This window comes from Lissotriton helveticus, chromosome 2_1, assembly GCF_964261635.1.
Source record: "Lissotriton helveticus chromosome 2_1, aLisHel1.1, whole genome shotgun sequence".
Lineage (NCBI taxonomy): Eukaryota > Metazoa > Chordata > Amphibia > Caudata > Salamandridae > Lissotriton > Lissotriton helveticus.
This window is the reverse complement of record NC_136059.1, coordinates 1130934296-1130949327: the sequence shown is the minus strand read 5'-3', so window position 1 is coordinate 1130949327 and position 15032 is coordinate 1130934296. Positions and strand designations below refer to the sequence as shown.

General features: G+C 44.1%; 1 protein-coding gene across 1 annotated transcript in view; it reads left to right on the top strand.

Moving 5' to 3' along the window:
- The window catches only part of ADAMTSL1 (ADAMTS like 1), a 677686-nt gene that overhangs the window by 342154 nt on the left and 320500 nt on the right, over positions 1–15032 (top strand). Inside the window, exons 11-12 of the mRNA XM_078677817.1 lie at positions 2627–2831; positions 6477–6624. Coding sequence (XP_078533943.1) covers positions 2627–2831; positions 6477–6624 — 353 coding nt within the window. The remainder of the gene's footprint in view (positions 1–2626; positions 2832–6476; positions 6625–15032) is intronic.

Below are 15032 nucleotides of genomic sequence, written 5' to 3'. Positions count from 1 at the left end.
GAAATGCTTGTCACCCTTTGCAGACTTTGCCCATCTTACATGGACATGTCCTAAAATTCATCAGTACTGGACGAGTGTGCACTCTACGTTAGGGGACATATTGTCCATGCAGCTTTTGCCTACTCCCGAGATTGCACTACTGGGTTATGTATGTTGTTAATTTCCCCAGGAAGGTTCGGAAGCTGGCCGCACTGGGATTCCTTTTGGCTAAACGTGTGATTGCACTTTTATGGGTTAGCAGACGCTCCCCCACCCTTCAATCCCGGTTGAAAAGCCTGGTGTTTTGCAATGTCAATTGTGAGGAATTCAATACTCTGCTTCCCAGCTCATCCAGACCAGTGGATATCTGGGGCCCATTCAAGGAATACATATCCCGGTGTAGGGCGGCACTGGACTCACAGGTGGTGGCTGGCATCACCCCGGAAGGAGTGGGCTGATGGCCTCTCTATATGTGAGTGGAGATCTACATATGGTGTACTCATGGTGTCCCGAGCCGTCCTGTTGTCCGACATGGCCCCTCTCACTGGAGTTTGGGTGCTGCATCTTCATTCTTTAATTATTGTGTTATGGTGCGTTTGTGTGCTTGGTGCATTTTTAATTTTTGACCACATTGCTTTACTTACGGCTGCTATTCTATGTGCATGTGTTTTGCCTGATCTACCATGATGACGCTCCACCATTGCTATGCATTTCCAATTGCATTGTATCATTGCTGTTTTGTCTCTGTGTAAAAACCAGAAAAACAAAGTTTTTAAAAAAAAGGTTACGCCCTGCTGATTAGTCACTTGTACGCCCCTCTGACCCTCACCGGTGGTGGCTTCTAAATCATGACACAGACAGCCTTTAAGATGGCGAGTGCTCCACCCATTTGGCCCTATGGCACAACAGAAAGGATCTTCCCACAAACTTCGAAGCCCATGGCTTAGGGTGGGAGAGCTGCTTTGCTATCATAGGACTGGGGGATTTGGAAAGTGTACTTCAATTATTGTGCCACAATGGTGTAAGGTTTAGTAAACTAATCCCGTTTTATTCAAAGGAATATTTCACCATATTGACACAGGAGCCACTTGTGGAAACAGAGATGTGCTCATACAAGCTACTGCTGTATCTGGTGCGTGAGTTAAGCGTGCACTGCTGCTGCTGCTTCAGTTGTCTCTGGCGTGTGTGTCTGAAGGAAGCACGAACAGACGGATACTGTCGTTTTTAGTGCATAGTTTTTTTGTGGCGTTTTATATAGCGCAAACTCCACCCGAAGGTATCAGAGCGCTTTACATGAGCACCAGTTGCATGAAAGACGGACGCATTAATCGTGTTCGGCACAGCGACATTAAGTGATTTTCCCAGAATCACAGGATGTTGAGCGTCCATGCTGAGACTCGAAGCGGGTCCCCAGCTTCGAGGTCGACCTCTCTAGCCGTTAGGCCACATCCTTGTGCTTGTGATTAAAGTTAAGTTCCTGCTCCCTGTGTTGTAATACACTATTAACAGCAGACACAAACATCCAGCTATTGACACTAGGAATTCCTTTTAAAAAGTCAATAGTCCCTTAATTAAATGGGTGTAGAGCAGACAGGGGCAGCTAGAAACGACATGGTGACAGCAACTGTTAGGCCTAGCAACCTCCAAGTGACACCCATTCAGTGAGTACATTAATCCACGTCATTTAATTCACTCATTAAGCAACCCCTCTCCCCCAGTCTCACTCCTCCTGACAATATGGCACGCGAATTAAAGGCGTTCATAATACTAACTTTGTGACAAAATAAAGGTTCCTAGCATGCGTTCATGTTTCATTGTATTTGAACAGCAGCCAAGGCAAAGAAATGATATTATTCACAAAACTAAAGGGATTGTAGAACCAATAACCATTTAATAGAGACAAATGACAAATTAACAGCATAATGCGCAGACCAATTCCAGCGGGACCAGTCTTTCCTCTTTTTTTACTTTCATTCCCATTTTCGGCTGTCTCATTTTTCTTTTTATTTTACGTTATTTCTTGGATGGAATTATATCTATGTGGTGCATGTTGGCTGGCTTCATGTAACGTTTGAGTCTTTTCAGCAGTGTCATGACTTTGTCTTCTCAGCTTTCATAGAACTCCTTTCCCCTGTAGCTGTTTGACTTTTTTGTATTACTTCGCTGTGCAACCAACAGTAAACCAGGCTACATGCACCACATAGATATGAACCTTTTCGCTTAAAATTGTGGCGAAACGAAAGGTGGTAGTTTTTCTTATGACCAAACGCAGCATCCGGCCCGGCTTGTCGAACATCCATAAATTATTCTGCTGCACGTTTTTGTAATTGTATATATTTGATGAAATCAGAAACCTAGCTTAGTGATTTAAGATCTCGCTGTGTAGTTCTCTGTGTAGCTGAAAGCTACAGTGAGTTGAAATTTTAGCAGGGCTGTCTCAGCCTTTCACCTCCCGAATGTTAATAAATCACTGCCACTTAATTTGGATAATTGTATGTCATATTATTTACTGCCATAAAAAATGGAAACCTGTGTTAGCAGGCTTCATGCGAAATACTTTTTTATTAGCATACTGCCACTATAATGCCACAGTCAAAAGTCTTCTTGATGGGTGATTAAAAGGGGGGTCATGTTTTTTCTTCCGCAGATGGGAAAGCACTCCGTGGACAGCTTGCTCCTCTTCCTGCGGCGGTGGCATTCAGAGTCGCACTATTTCCTGCGTGGAGGAGGACATCCAGGGTCAAGCCAGCACGGTGGAAGAGTGGAAGTGCATGTACACCGCAAAGATGCCCGTTGTGCAGCCTTGCAATATCTTTGACTGCCCCAAGTGGCTAGCCCAGGAATGGTCCCCGGTAAGTATTAATATGTTATAATATCATAGGTGCTATCTGTAAAGGACAGTGAGCCAGATGTATGACCAATCCATTTTGAGACTCGCAAAACAGAATGTACTAATCTATCTCAGACACATTTAGCGATTCCCAATGTGGTTGCAAATGTTATGTTATGTTATGTTATGTTATTTGTTTTTGTACCGCGCACAGCTGCCCCAGCAAAGGGGCGTCCTGGCGCACTGAGAAGGTAAACACAACACAACATCGAAAATGGAGCAGGCTCAATCAGAAATTAGGCAAACAGGAAAGTTTTTATTGCCCGCCTAAACTGGAATAAGTTGTCTATTGCCCGAATCTCAACAGGAAGGGAGTTCCATAACTTTGCGGCCACCACTCGAAAGGAGCGGCCGCCCATTCTGCTTAGTCTGAAACGAGGGACCATCGACAAATGCATGCCCAGGGATCTCAAGGATCGCAAAGGGACATAAGGACTTAAGAGGTTCACCAGGATTTGTGGAGCCATACCTTTGAGGATTTTAAAAGCCAGGCAAAGTACCTTGAATTTAATCCTCTGGCTCATAGGGAGCCAATGTAGAGAGTGCAGTGTTTTAGAAACCGAGCACCGTTTAGGCAGGCCCACCACCACTCTGGCTGCAGTATTTTGCACTCGCTGCAGTCGAGTGAGTTCTGCCTGGTTAATCCCGGCCAAGAGCGCACTGGCATAATCCAACCTGGATAGCACCGACGCCTGAACCACCAACTGTCTGGTGGTGGCGTCAAAAAATTTAAGTATTGGCCTAAGTCCTCTGATAATGCCATAGCAAGAGCCTGCCACTCTCTTGGTATGGCAGGTGAAACTGAGAGCCGGGTCCAGCCAGACCCCAAGGTTTTTTATCTCCATTACAGGAGAAGGGGTCAACCCCAGTTCCTGAGGCCACCAATTGTCATTCCACAACCCCACCTGCTTTCCCACCACCATGACCTCTGTCTTCTTAGTATTCAAATGACCTGCCTCATCAATATTCATGAGGCAAGTCTCAATTTGCGACCCATTGGGAATGGGCTACTATCACAGTGATGGTGGCCTGCTGGGGACAGCAGACCACCATGTCTGTGTTTGCTTTTTGGGTCGAGCCTGGGCAGGGCTTGCGCTGCTCTGCGAGGTATGCTGTATTCAGGTAGGGACTTGAAGATCCGCCCACTCTCTGCCCATATTTTTCATTGGCTTGTGTCATTGTCCACTGTAAACTGTGGTTGTTAATTGGTCAATAGGCTTAGCAGTCCCTTCTTAGTACCGTCTTGTCTCATTTTGTAACCTCCCATGGCGACACCCCCTGTTACGTGTGTTGTAACTCGGTAGGCTTTAATTACAGCCTCCAAGCACTATTTTCTCAAATAGCTTTGTCCTGCCTGCTGTTGCAGGCAGGATACGCTCTCTCCTAACACTTTAAAAAAAATGTATAGCACGGGCTCCGAGCGCATTTGTAATGCAATAGGTCTTGCATTTGCAAGGGTTTAAGCTATTGGCATTGTAAATGACAATGCCTTTTATTTATCTGTCTTAAAAACAACACATAAGTAAAAGGTCTTATCATTTACAATGCCAATAGCTCAAACTCTCGCAAATCCGAGACCTATTGCATTGCAAATGCTTGTTAAATGAAGCAATGTTATTTTTGGGAATGCATCCTGTTTTCCTTAAAGTAAAACGGGATACATTTAAAAGAAGAAAAAAATAGGTTTTCTTTTCATTATTAGGTCGAGCATTTGAGACCTCTTGTATATACTTTAGTATATACTTATATGTGTATGTACTTTGTGGGCTCTGGAGATCAGCCCTAGGACTTGTCAGCTTCAGTTTAGGGACTTTTTTCTGTTCCACTGCCTCTATTTAACTGTCTTGATAGAAAACGACCAGTAGAGGTCAATAAAATACCAGAATTGCTTTCTGCTTGTTCAACTGCCTCTATTTAACTGTCTTGATAGAAAGCGACCAGTAGAAGTCAGTAAAATACTAGAATTGCTTTCTACTAAGGGACTTTCTTTTTTAATTTTTCTGGTAACTGCCTCTATTTAACTTTCTTGATAGAAAACGACCAGCAGAGGTCAGCAAAATGCCAGAATCACTTTAGCATGCTCTAGATTCCAGTCCATAGAAATTGTCTTCCACGAGCACCCGTAGACAATAATATTTTTGTCAAATCTTTTATTTTCAGTGATATGACCCCTGAAGGCCCTGATTTTATATTAAAAACAGAGCTTTGGACTACACCTTTTCCCGTTTGTGACTGGCTTACAACCAATTTGAAATTCGTGTTAACTGCATTTGTTTTGCGACTGCATTTGCGGTAGCAAAACAATCGTACATCCCCCTGCGACTCGCTATTAGGAAGGGACGCCCTTGGCACTCCCCGTCCTAATAGCGACTCACAAGCCCTCTTTTGCGAGTCAGTAATAGGTAACTAACTCGCAAAATCGGGTTTGTAGATTGTACAACCCTTTACAGCGATCGCAAACGGCCGGATTTTCTGTTTGCGACTGCTAAAAACGGTCAGACATCTGGCCCAATGTCCTTTTTCTCCTGAGGTATTGCTGGGTTATGTTGCTGAGTGGTGTACCTCTGCCTAAGTATTCTTAGCTCTCTGTCCTACAGTTTGTGTCTCCGTGTCTGGGAGTCTTTGTCCTATTCCTCTCCCAGAGTGTTTGTAAGTCACAGTCTCTCCCTTTCCCAGGAATCTGGTTCTTGTCTTCCTATCCCATTATAGTTGGGGCTCTATTGCAGTGACAGGCAGTGCTCAAGAATATGTTTAGCTCAACTTGCCTGGGCTTTTGCTTGTTCAAAAATCTGTTGCGATGTTTATATCAATGGGATAAAAACGAGACGTTGCAAACATTACTGGCGACTGTAATTAAGCTAAACACTGACAACATGTACAGTATTTAGAAACAATGTAGAATCGAAAGAGTGTCAGGGAGATACAGTCAAAGAGAAAGACAGAGGGAAGACAATAACGTTCTAAGACTATGCTGGACCAGCACCCATAATGGACATCCTCCAAGGGGTGCAAGATGGAGGTACAAAGGCAGGTTGATTACCACTGGGTCTCTTCATCTTCAGCCCTTCTCTGCCCTACTCTTTCTCTGTGTTAGGGGAGATGGACAGAGGCCCAGAAGGCCCATTACAGCTGTTCATGATCCACACATAAGAAACATTTGCATGTCATGAACCTAAATGGATCACCGAAAATCTGGCATGGATCCGGCACTCCTGGGCCTGCCCGCTGACACCCTCTACTGGTCTGATTCCACTCACTGTGGCCACTCTCAAGCCTCTGTATATGCACCTTCTGACCACTGTGGAGTGGGCGATGAAGGAGAAATCGGGCATTCGTTTTGGCTCTGCCTATGAATGTAACACCTTTACAGGGTGGTTCGTGTTTCTACAGAACTTCATACAGTGCTTTAGTGTCTCCTCCTAAACCAGGTAATTCAGTGAACAATACCATGAACAACAAAACAAAGCTTCCTGTGTGAGCACCTGCACGTGGGAGCTGTAGGGGGGTTCCTGGAGTTCCCATGGGTTAGCTGAGCTGTCTCCTGCATGTTGTTCTGTACATGGCTTCCCCAGGCACATGGTAGACTGACCCTTTCTCTTTCTTCCAGTGTACTGTGACGTGTGGACATGGCCTGAGGTACCGTGTGGTGCTCTGCATGGATCACAGAGGCATGCACACTGGGGGATGCAGCCCGAAAACTAAGCCGCACATCAAGGAAGAATGTCTCGTGCACACGCCCTGCTACAGGGCCAAAGGTAAGAAGACAGACTACACCTGTTCTTTGTTCAGAGTCATTCTTAGCATTCTTTTACGTACGCTGTGTGAGTGGGAGGGATTACAATGATTCCTACGTGTGTGGTTTGACGTTCTTTTTCTTTCTCTCCACGCTCTATTACGACCTTTAAAAGAGGTGTAGAGAGGATCTTGCGCAGTGTGAGCACCACCCTGGAGAGAGCGGGTGGAAGTTTGACATGCTTTAGCTGAGCCCCGCAAAAGTCACATACACAGGTTTAAAACAAGGATTGGTGTTGGACCTGTCTTCCTTAGGGTGGTCTTCCCTCAACTTTTTGACTTTTGCCTCCCACTCTTTGCTGTATCTTTTTGTTGGCCTTAGGACTCTGAGCACTTTACCATTGCTAACCAGTGCTAAAGTTCATGTGCTTCTCATCTAACCATGGTAAAATTGGTGTACACATCATTTCATATTTAGTTTACCTGTAAGTCCCTGTAAAGTGGTAGCCCTTGTACCCAGGAACTTTACACTAAATGCTACTAGTTGGCCTGCAGCACTAGTTGTGCCACCCACACAAATAACCTTTCAAAGCTGTCTCTTAAACTTGGCTTTTAAAACCTTGCCAAGCCTTAAAATTCCTCTTTTATTACACATATGTCACCCCTAAGACAGGCCCTAAGTGACCATAAGAACAGGGTATTGTGTAACTAAAAGGCAGGGCATGTACTGTTAAGTTTTACATGTCCTGGCAGTGACAAACAGCTACATTTGTTTTTCACAGCTTTGAGGCCTACTCCTTCCATAGGCTAGAATTGGTGATTCCTTAAAATACATTTTAAGCTGTAATTCCTTATTAGAAAGGAATAGCTACTTCATGTTAGAAATGCCACTATTAGAAAGTGGATATTTCTCTGCTCGTAACTTTGCTCTGTGTGCCTGCAGCCTGGCTCCAAGGGTGACAGATACACTTTATCCATACTCTCTATACAACCACAACACAAGAAGGGTTGGGTGTGACCGGGGATACATCTGCATTCATCTGCATACTGATAGTCTTCCTGGGCAGGGAGAGGGAGAGGTGGTTCACACTTACATTTGAATAGGTTGTGTCCCGCCCCCACACAAAGGGCTGACTCACCCCCTACTGTTAGTCTGGAGCCAGGGTAGGCTGAAAGGAATCCTTGTGCACTTCAGAAGGCTCTTTTTAAGTCTACCCCTACATCAAAGACACTCTGGAGAATAAGTATTAATGCTCTGGCCCTATCAAATGATACACTACTGGATCGGGAAGAAACTCTGCTAGAGTAAAGGCTGCTGTGCTGACGGTTTGCCACCCTGCGGAGCCTGACTGTTCTGAGGAACTGCTTCCCAGCTTTGTTGAGCTGCCCTGCTGCCTGCTGACCTCTGCCTTGCTGGAGGATCAAGGATTAAGCCCCAGAGTGACTCCAAGGGCTTGCTGGCTTGCCCCCTGTTCTCCCCGAGGTCTCAGGGACATCTAAGACCTCTGTTATATCTAAGGTTTCTACCTTACATCTTCCCTGTTTCTCTGCCTCTGCTGTTCAGCCAGTGAGTGTAGGATGTTAGAGTGAATGTGATATCATTGGAATGTTTGGTATGCTGTGAGTGGACTGTCAGTTGGATCCTGGGCTAAGTCGGCAGAGAGGATGCTCCTGGTAGGGTTTATATTACATATCAACTGGAAAACCTATCTAACCATATAAGAAGAATAAACTTATCATCTGTAACCTAACCAAGTCTTCTGGAACTCTTTACTACGACACAACAACCTCGCCATCTGCTTTTTGATTCTACCACTGCAGAGGCTATTCGGCTGAACAACATTCTGCTTTGGGAAAACCAAGACCTGCATTTTTGGAAGTGCAGCGCTGCCTGAATGCCGTGGGTTTAGTGTGCTATCATTTTCTCTACAAGGCCTCGTAGTTTTCATTCTACTTCAGAAGCCATTCTGCACACCAAGCTGAAGTGTGCCACAAAGCCCCACTTTACACATGATTGGCGGTGGAGTGCTGATAACAAAACCAGCACCGGCAACCGAGCACTGAAACCCTCCCCTACCCGTTGCTGGGCAACGAGGCTGCTGAAGACCTTGTCAATGTTATCACCACTCTTGCTCCACTCAGCCAAGCAACTCACCATCACCAGTACGGGAGTACTGTATTGGAGGTCGGTCTTATTTAATTCAGATAAACATCACCTATTTTTCTAAACCTGTGTGTAATCGTTTTGTGGTGTATTCATTGTGTTAGTTTATGGGTGGGTTGCACAAGTACTTTACTCATTGCCTCTTCTGATAAGCCTGCCTCCTGTGCATCAAGCTACCTGGGCGGGGGGAGGGGCACAGGTTATCCTAGGTGTGTATCTAGCTTACACTGACTAAAATGGTCAGTACTGTCTGGCTTAGATGTATACCCTAGCCAACCAAAATCCCACTTTCTAATAATTGGCAAAGTCAATAGGTCTTGCCTACGCGAGGTGTTGGCTTTGTCAAGGTTTTTAGCCACTTTGTAAAGCAGCATGACTGAAAGTTTGAAAGAAAAAAGTGCAATGAATTGGCCGGCACTGGACATTGGAGCGAGGGTGAGTGATTCAGGGAAACACGGACAACAAAGGGATGGCGGGTTGAGGTGTAGCATGGACAATGGAGGCATGGAGGGCAGATGTGGGGCAACACGTACATGGAGGAAGGGTAGGTGGAGCTAGGGCAGATGGGAGAGGAAACACGGACAACAGAGAGAGGACAAGTGGGAGGGGCAACATGGACAACAGAGGGAAGGCGGGTAGTACTTTTTTGTTAAGACGGGTGAGGGAGCAACACAGACAACAGAGGATGTCAAGTGGCTGGTGCAGCACAGACATTGGGGATGGAGTGGAAGGGGAAAATCAGGTGTGAGGGGCAACACAGATAATGGAGGGAAGGCTGGCATGGGAGGCAACATAGACAACAGAGGGAGGGTGGGTGGTGTGACCAACACGGGAAAAGGAAAAGGGTAGGTGCAATATGGACAATGGGAGAGAGATGGTGGGAGGGACAACATGGACAATAGAGGAATGTCAGACAGCTCTTTCTTTGTTATGTTGAGAGGCAACACAGACAGCGGAGAGAGGGCAGGTGTCTAGTGCACAACAGACAATAGAGGGAGTATGGCAGGGGCAACATGGACAATGGAGGGAGGACGGGTTGGGGCAACATGGACAACAGAGGCGGGTGGAAGGAGTACAGTGCTTAATTTGTAAAAGAATGCCTGCTGGCTCTGCTCAGAAGTCCACAGCTGGTTCAATTAAATGTTGGCGCACCCACTACCAAGGGTGGGTACTTTTGAATCCACCTCACCACCTCATGAATCTTTCATTTCTCCGTGCCCCTTTACCTCGCTCTTGCAGGCTCCTGCTTTCTCCCTTTATAACAGTTTTTCTGTCTTTCTTTTCCTCCGTCTTTATGCTTTGTTTGTTTTTTCCCCTCTAGAACAGATATGGGGACAATACAGACAACAGAGCTAGGGCGGGTGTTGGAGCAACATGGACAATATAGAGATTGAAGGTAGGGGGCAACAGGACAGATAACGGAAGGTCTATGGAGGTGACGTGAAGTGGAGAGAAGTACACAAGTGCGGCAGCGGAAAAAGATGCACTCTGATAGAGTGCTAAAACAAAAAGAAAAAAGTAGCGTTTACAAAAATGTGCAGTGGAAGGGCACAACTAATGCGCCCATGCTCCAAGGAAGGGACAAACCCACAAAGTGGAAAAAAACCTTCAGCCGCTGACCAATAAGAAGCAAGCAAAGGAGAGTGACAATGAAGCCAACCAATGGTGATAAGTGGGTAGGCTTAAAGCCCACTGTTAGAAAATAATATGTCTCGCAAGAGACAGGGCATGCTCCTAAGCAGGCAGGCCAAAGTCAACTTGGTGTGCTCTTAGCTCACCAAGCAAACTGAGTTCAAGTCTTAATACCATAGAGGCGCGGGAGTGTCAACAGACACAATTGCAATATTGTCAAGACATAAAGAAATGGAGGGGCAAACAAGAGCATTTACAAAAATGCACCAGAACGTCTGAGGTGAAACCTGGGGAATAAAAAGATTAAAAACAATAAATCAAATTAACCATTTTAATAACAGTCACTTGGCATGTAGTTCTTATAATAACTACTAGTTTAGTATTGCACGTCTGGCATTTCTAAGTGCTGAAAATAACAGTGGCCACTACTAGCCAATTTCATTGCATGTAATTTATCTATGTCTGAAGGCTGGGAAGCTGAGTTGGCCCTAACGCGATTTGAGCTCAAAACCTGTAGGTCATTGCACAATGTTTAACTCACTGAGCCACCTTCTGGCCATATCAAAGTCATTAAATGCATATTAATGTCTACAAGGAATCAGACATTTATAAAAAGCTCAAAGTGCCTCTATGAAGCTAGGGTGAGTCAGCGTTGCTGACTGTTATTGGACAAATCAACAGGAGGCTGGTGGTTTGAGCTTGCGTTGAAAGTTACTGTAGGTCTGTAAGAGATTTCTTGAGGAAAAATTATCCAAGCATGAGTTGGTTATAGGCAATAAGGGTTCCACTGCCTCGGACTTTGTATCTGGAAGGCCTTGATATTTTGGTACACAAGTCCTTCTGCCTTCCTCTTCAAGGACCTTCCATAAAGGCGTGTGCACCGTCAACCATTTGGACACCCTGACCAGAAATAGCACTGGCCACACTGTTGCAAATTCGACTCCCATTTCTGGGAGAGAATTAGTTACCTGTACATCAAAAGTGTCAGTATCATGACTGGCGGAAATTAAAAATAATATAAAAACCACACAGCTTCAACAGGTAAGATCCAGTTGTATGTGATGGGCCTACTGTTTTACACATCTTAATTAATTGATGAAAACACAAGGAAATAATTTTCAAAACCAGCACAACCTTCTGTTACTTGTGCACACTCACCTGTGGTTAAGCATTGGGCTCAATATCATTTTTATTTGCTTCCCTCTATAGCCACCAGGCGTGATGTCCATACAGGGTAAGGACACCTTCAGGCTAAAGAGTTGAGATGTCCTCAGAGAGAATTGTAAGCCTAGAACATGAATAACAAATATAAAAATACCTGCTTCATTTACGAAAACTCTGGCAGCAGGATTGTTTATGTTTGACATTTATATGGCGCCTAGCTGCCCCAGAGAGTGGCGTTCCAGCACTATGAATCCATCCTCAAGGGCTGTAAGGGTAAGAGTTAGAACAACCAGGTTTTAGTTGTTCTTTGAAAGCAGCCTCCGACCTGCTTAGCCGATGTGCAAAGGGAGGCTGTTCTGGGGTTCGGGGGCAATATATCTGAAGGTTACGTGATTAGTTCACATATAATTAGGGCTCCCGGGGTCATGGTATTTATATTTTTGTCATTTCCGTCTGTATTTATCCATATTTCGTTTTTGATAATTTTACCTGTATTTATCCATATTTATTTTAGGTTTTGTGAAAAAATTAAGCTGAAATGTGTATATTTCTGCATTTATTTAACCAGTTAATGTGCACTCGTGTCTGAACGCCTGACAGGTTTCAATGTTATATACACACTCAGATGGTAAAATATCCACTTGTAAGAAAATATGACAACTTAAGTATCAATGTTGTGCAAATCTACTGCTGTTTAAGGCTCTTTACTAAAATCCCTATATTTGTGTAATCCCCTTGCCTGGCAATCCGCACAGCTATTGTCCTGGCAGTCATGACTGACAGCACATAGAATCACTCAAAAACAACCCAATTTCCGTTTTTATCCACATTTAAAAATAAATACAGACAGGAAAATAAATGGTTTTCTGTCTGTATTTATCTGTAAAAATCAGTAAAAATGGAAAACAAGGAGCCTTAATTATAATTAATAGTTCCTATTTGTAAAGCGCAAACACATCACCCTTTAAGGATTTCAAGGCACAGGGGTACGTCGGGGGGATTAAGTGCTCATGATTATGGAAGTGGGCAAAAACCCAGGTAAATCCTATAATTACACAATTGGATCTCACTGTTTAGGAAAGGTACAGTCCTTTCCGTATCTTGGGATTTTATTTGATGGGCGATTACATTTTAAATATTTATTAGAAGAGAAATGCCGAACCATGACCAGATGTACCGGACCAATAATGAACTTTGCACAAAGGCTAGGACTTTGGTCCCCAGAGCAAATTCTGAGACTATATAACTGTATGTGTTGTGCTAAAGTCCTGTATGGTAGTGAGGTGTGGGGATTCATTGAGGCTAGCCAATTACAAACTGTGGAGAATAAGTATCTCAGGCGTTTGTTAAAAGTCCCCCAGAGCACGCCAGCCTACATGGTACATGTAGAATAGGATGCACGTTATATCACGGATAGGTGGGCTAACAATCCCCTAGTTTGTTGGGTAAAGATCTGGGCAAATGAGGAGGCGGCCCTAAGCAGGCAGGCTATAGAAGATTGTCTCTCCCTGGACCATGGACTCAAAATTCCCTGGCTAAAATATGTGAAGGAGTGCCTCGAGAAAATAGGATGTGCAGATTTATTTGCTAACCTTTTGAAAATAAGCATGCAGGATAAACCCTTGGTGAAGTACCGGTTCTTTAGGTGTGCTTTGACCCTCCGGGGAGACAGAGAGTTGACCAAACCGTCAGTGAGAGAATATTTAGTAGCCAGGTCCACCGAGGGCATTGAACCATACCTGTCTTGTATAAGCAGTTCCCACGATAGATTTTTATTGACCCGGTTTAGGCTAAATCTTTTGCACCATGTTTTAGCAGAGCCAGCAGGGTTTACATCGTCCTCAGAGATGAAGGGGCCCTGTAGCTGCGACCACAGGTCTTCACAGGACACCCTTCACTGTGTTTTACTTTTTTTTTTTTTTTTTTTTTCCTCATATTGCGATTTTTATGTTTTTTTTGATAATACCAAGGTTCAGCCTCTGCATTTACTGTACCAACACTGCCCCTCGATGCGAGAGTATGGGGGGAGTTTCCCAGCCATCGGATTTTGCAGAGGGGTCTCCTTTGAAGCAAACACATTAATAACTTTCTGTTTTTTCGTTAGCGGGAGGGAGATAGCCACCTTGACTACTCGATGAATATTATATTCATCCACAGAAGTTTCCATCGCTTAATCATAGGATCGTTGTTTCATCTCGGCCATTAGATAATAGGGTTAAAGTGATTTTCCCATATTTCCCAGAAGTTATTTCTATTGGTTTGCTTTCCCCTTCTGTCTAGTTTATTTATTTTCATGACTGAATTCATCCATTCCCCAACCGTGGGAGGTAATGGGCCTACCCACTTAATACATATCTCCCTTCTTGCAAGGAGTATCAAAACAAAAACCAGATTTTCTTGCACTTATGTTCGCTTACCTGCTCCTATATTGTTGTCAATCCCAAACAAAACAAGGATGGTACTTAAAGTTAGTTGCTGATGTAGGATCGAGCTTAAGATCTTACCCAGTTCAGACCAGAACTCATCGAGGGATGGGCACTCTTTAAAGATGTGAATATCATCTGCCCTCTCCTCTCCACATTTCGGGCATTTCCTTATTTGTGCGCCTTTAAATTTGGACAGTTTTTTTGAGGTCCAATAGGCCCTATGAATTGTAAAGAGATGATTTCTCTTTAAAGCTGCTGATTTTAGTGTGTCCCAGCATTTCTCGATTGACTTTAGCCACACTTCCTCAAGAACTGGAGTTTGTAGGTCTCTCCCGCAGATTGATTCTGCAATCTGAGCATCTTCATCTCCTGAGGTTGTTAGGACCCAGTACCATCTGGCTATCTCTTTCTTTATGGGTAGAACTTTCTTCATTTCTCTCTCCAGTTCTTCGGTATCCTTTTCATGTTTTGTGAGAGTTTTTGCCCAGCTGACTAGCTGGTAATATTTAAATTTGGAAACTGTGAAATTAGTGATTGCTTGGAGATCTTCCCAAGATATCAATGTTGATCCCCTCAGTATTTGGCCCCAATGTTCTATGTTGGCTGTTTTCAGGGGATTTGCCAGGCTATCTTTTAGGCATTCTGGGGTGCCTGGGGAGTCCCATATAGGAGCCAGGGGGTATAATACGAAATGTTTAGAGTTCCTCTAATCTGGACCCTAGTCTGGCCGCATCTTTTAGGATCTTCAGTTTTATTTTTTTTAAATATTTTGGGTGTCCAAATTTATATAGAAAATGGTCAGCTTTCCTGGTCATTGCTTGGAGATATTCGGGATAGTAGTGATGAACCCCCATCATTGGTCTCATGTTTTTGAAGAAAAAAGCTCTGTAGTATTCCCACAGGTCAGGGCTCGCTATCCCTCCTTGTATTTTTCTTCTCCTGATTTTTTTCCTCGATATTCTGGTTCCTTTGGAAGCCCAAATAAAACTTGAGATTTCTCCCTGTAATTTCTTCAGTGACTTTTTTTAAAATTCTAGAGGTATTG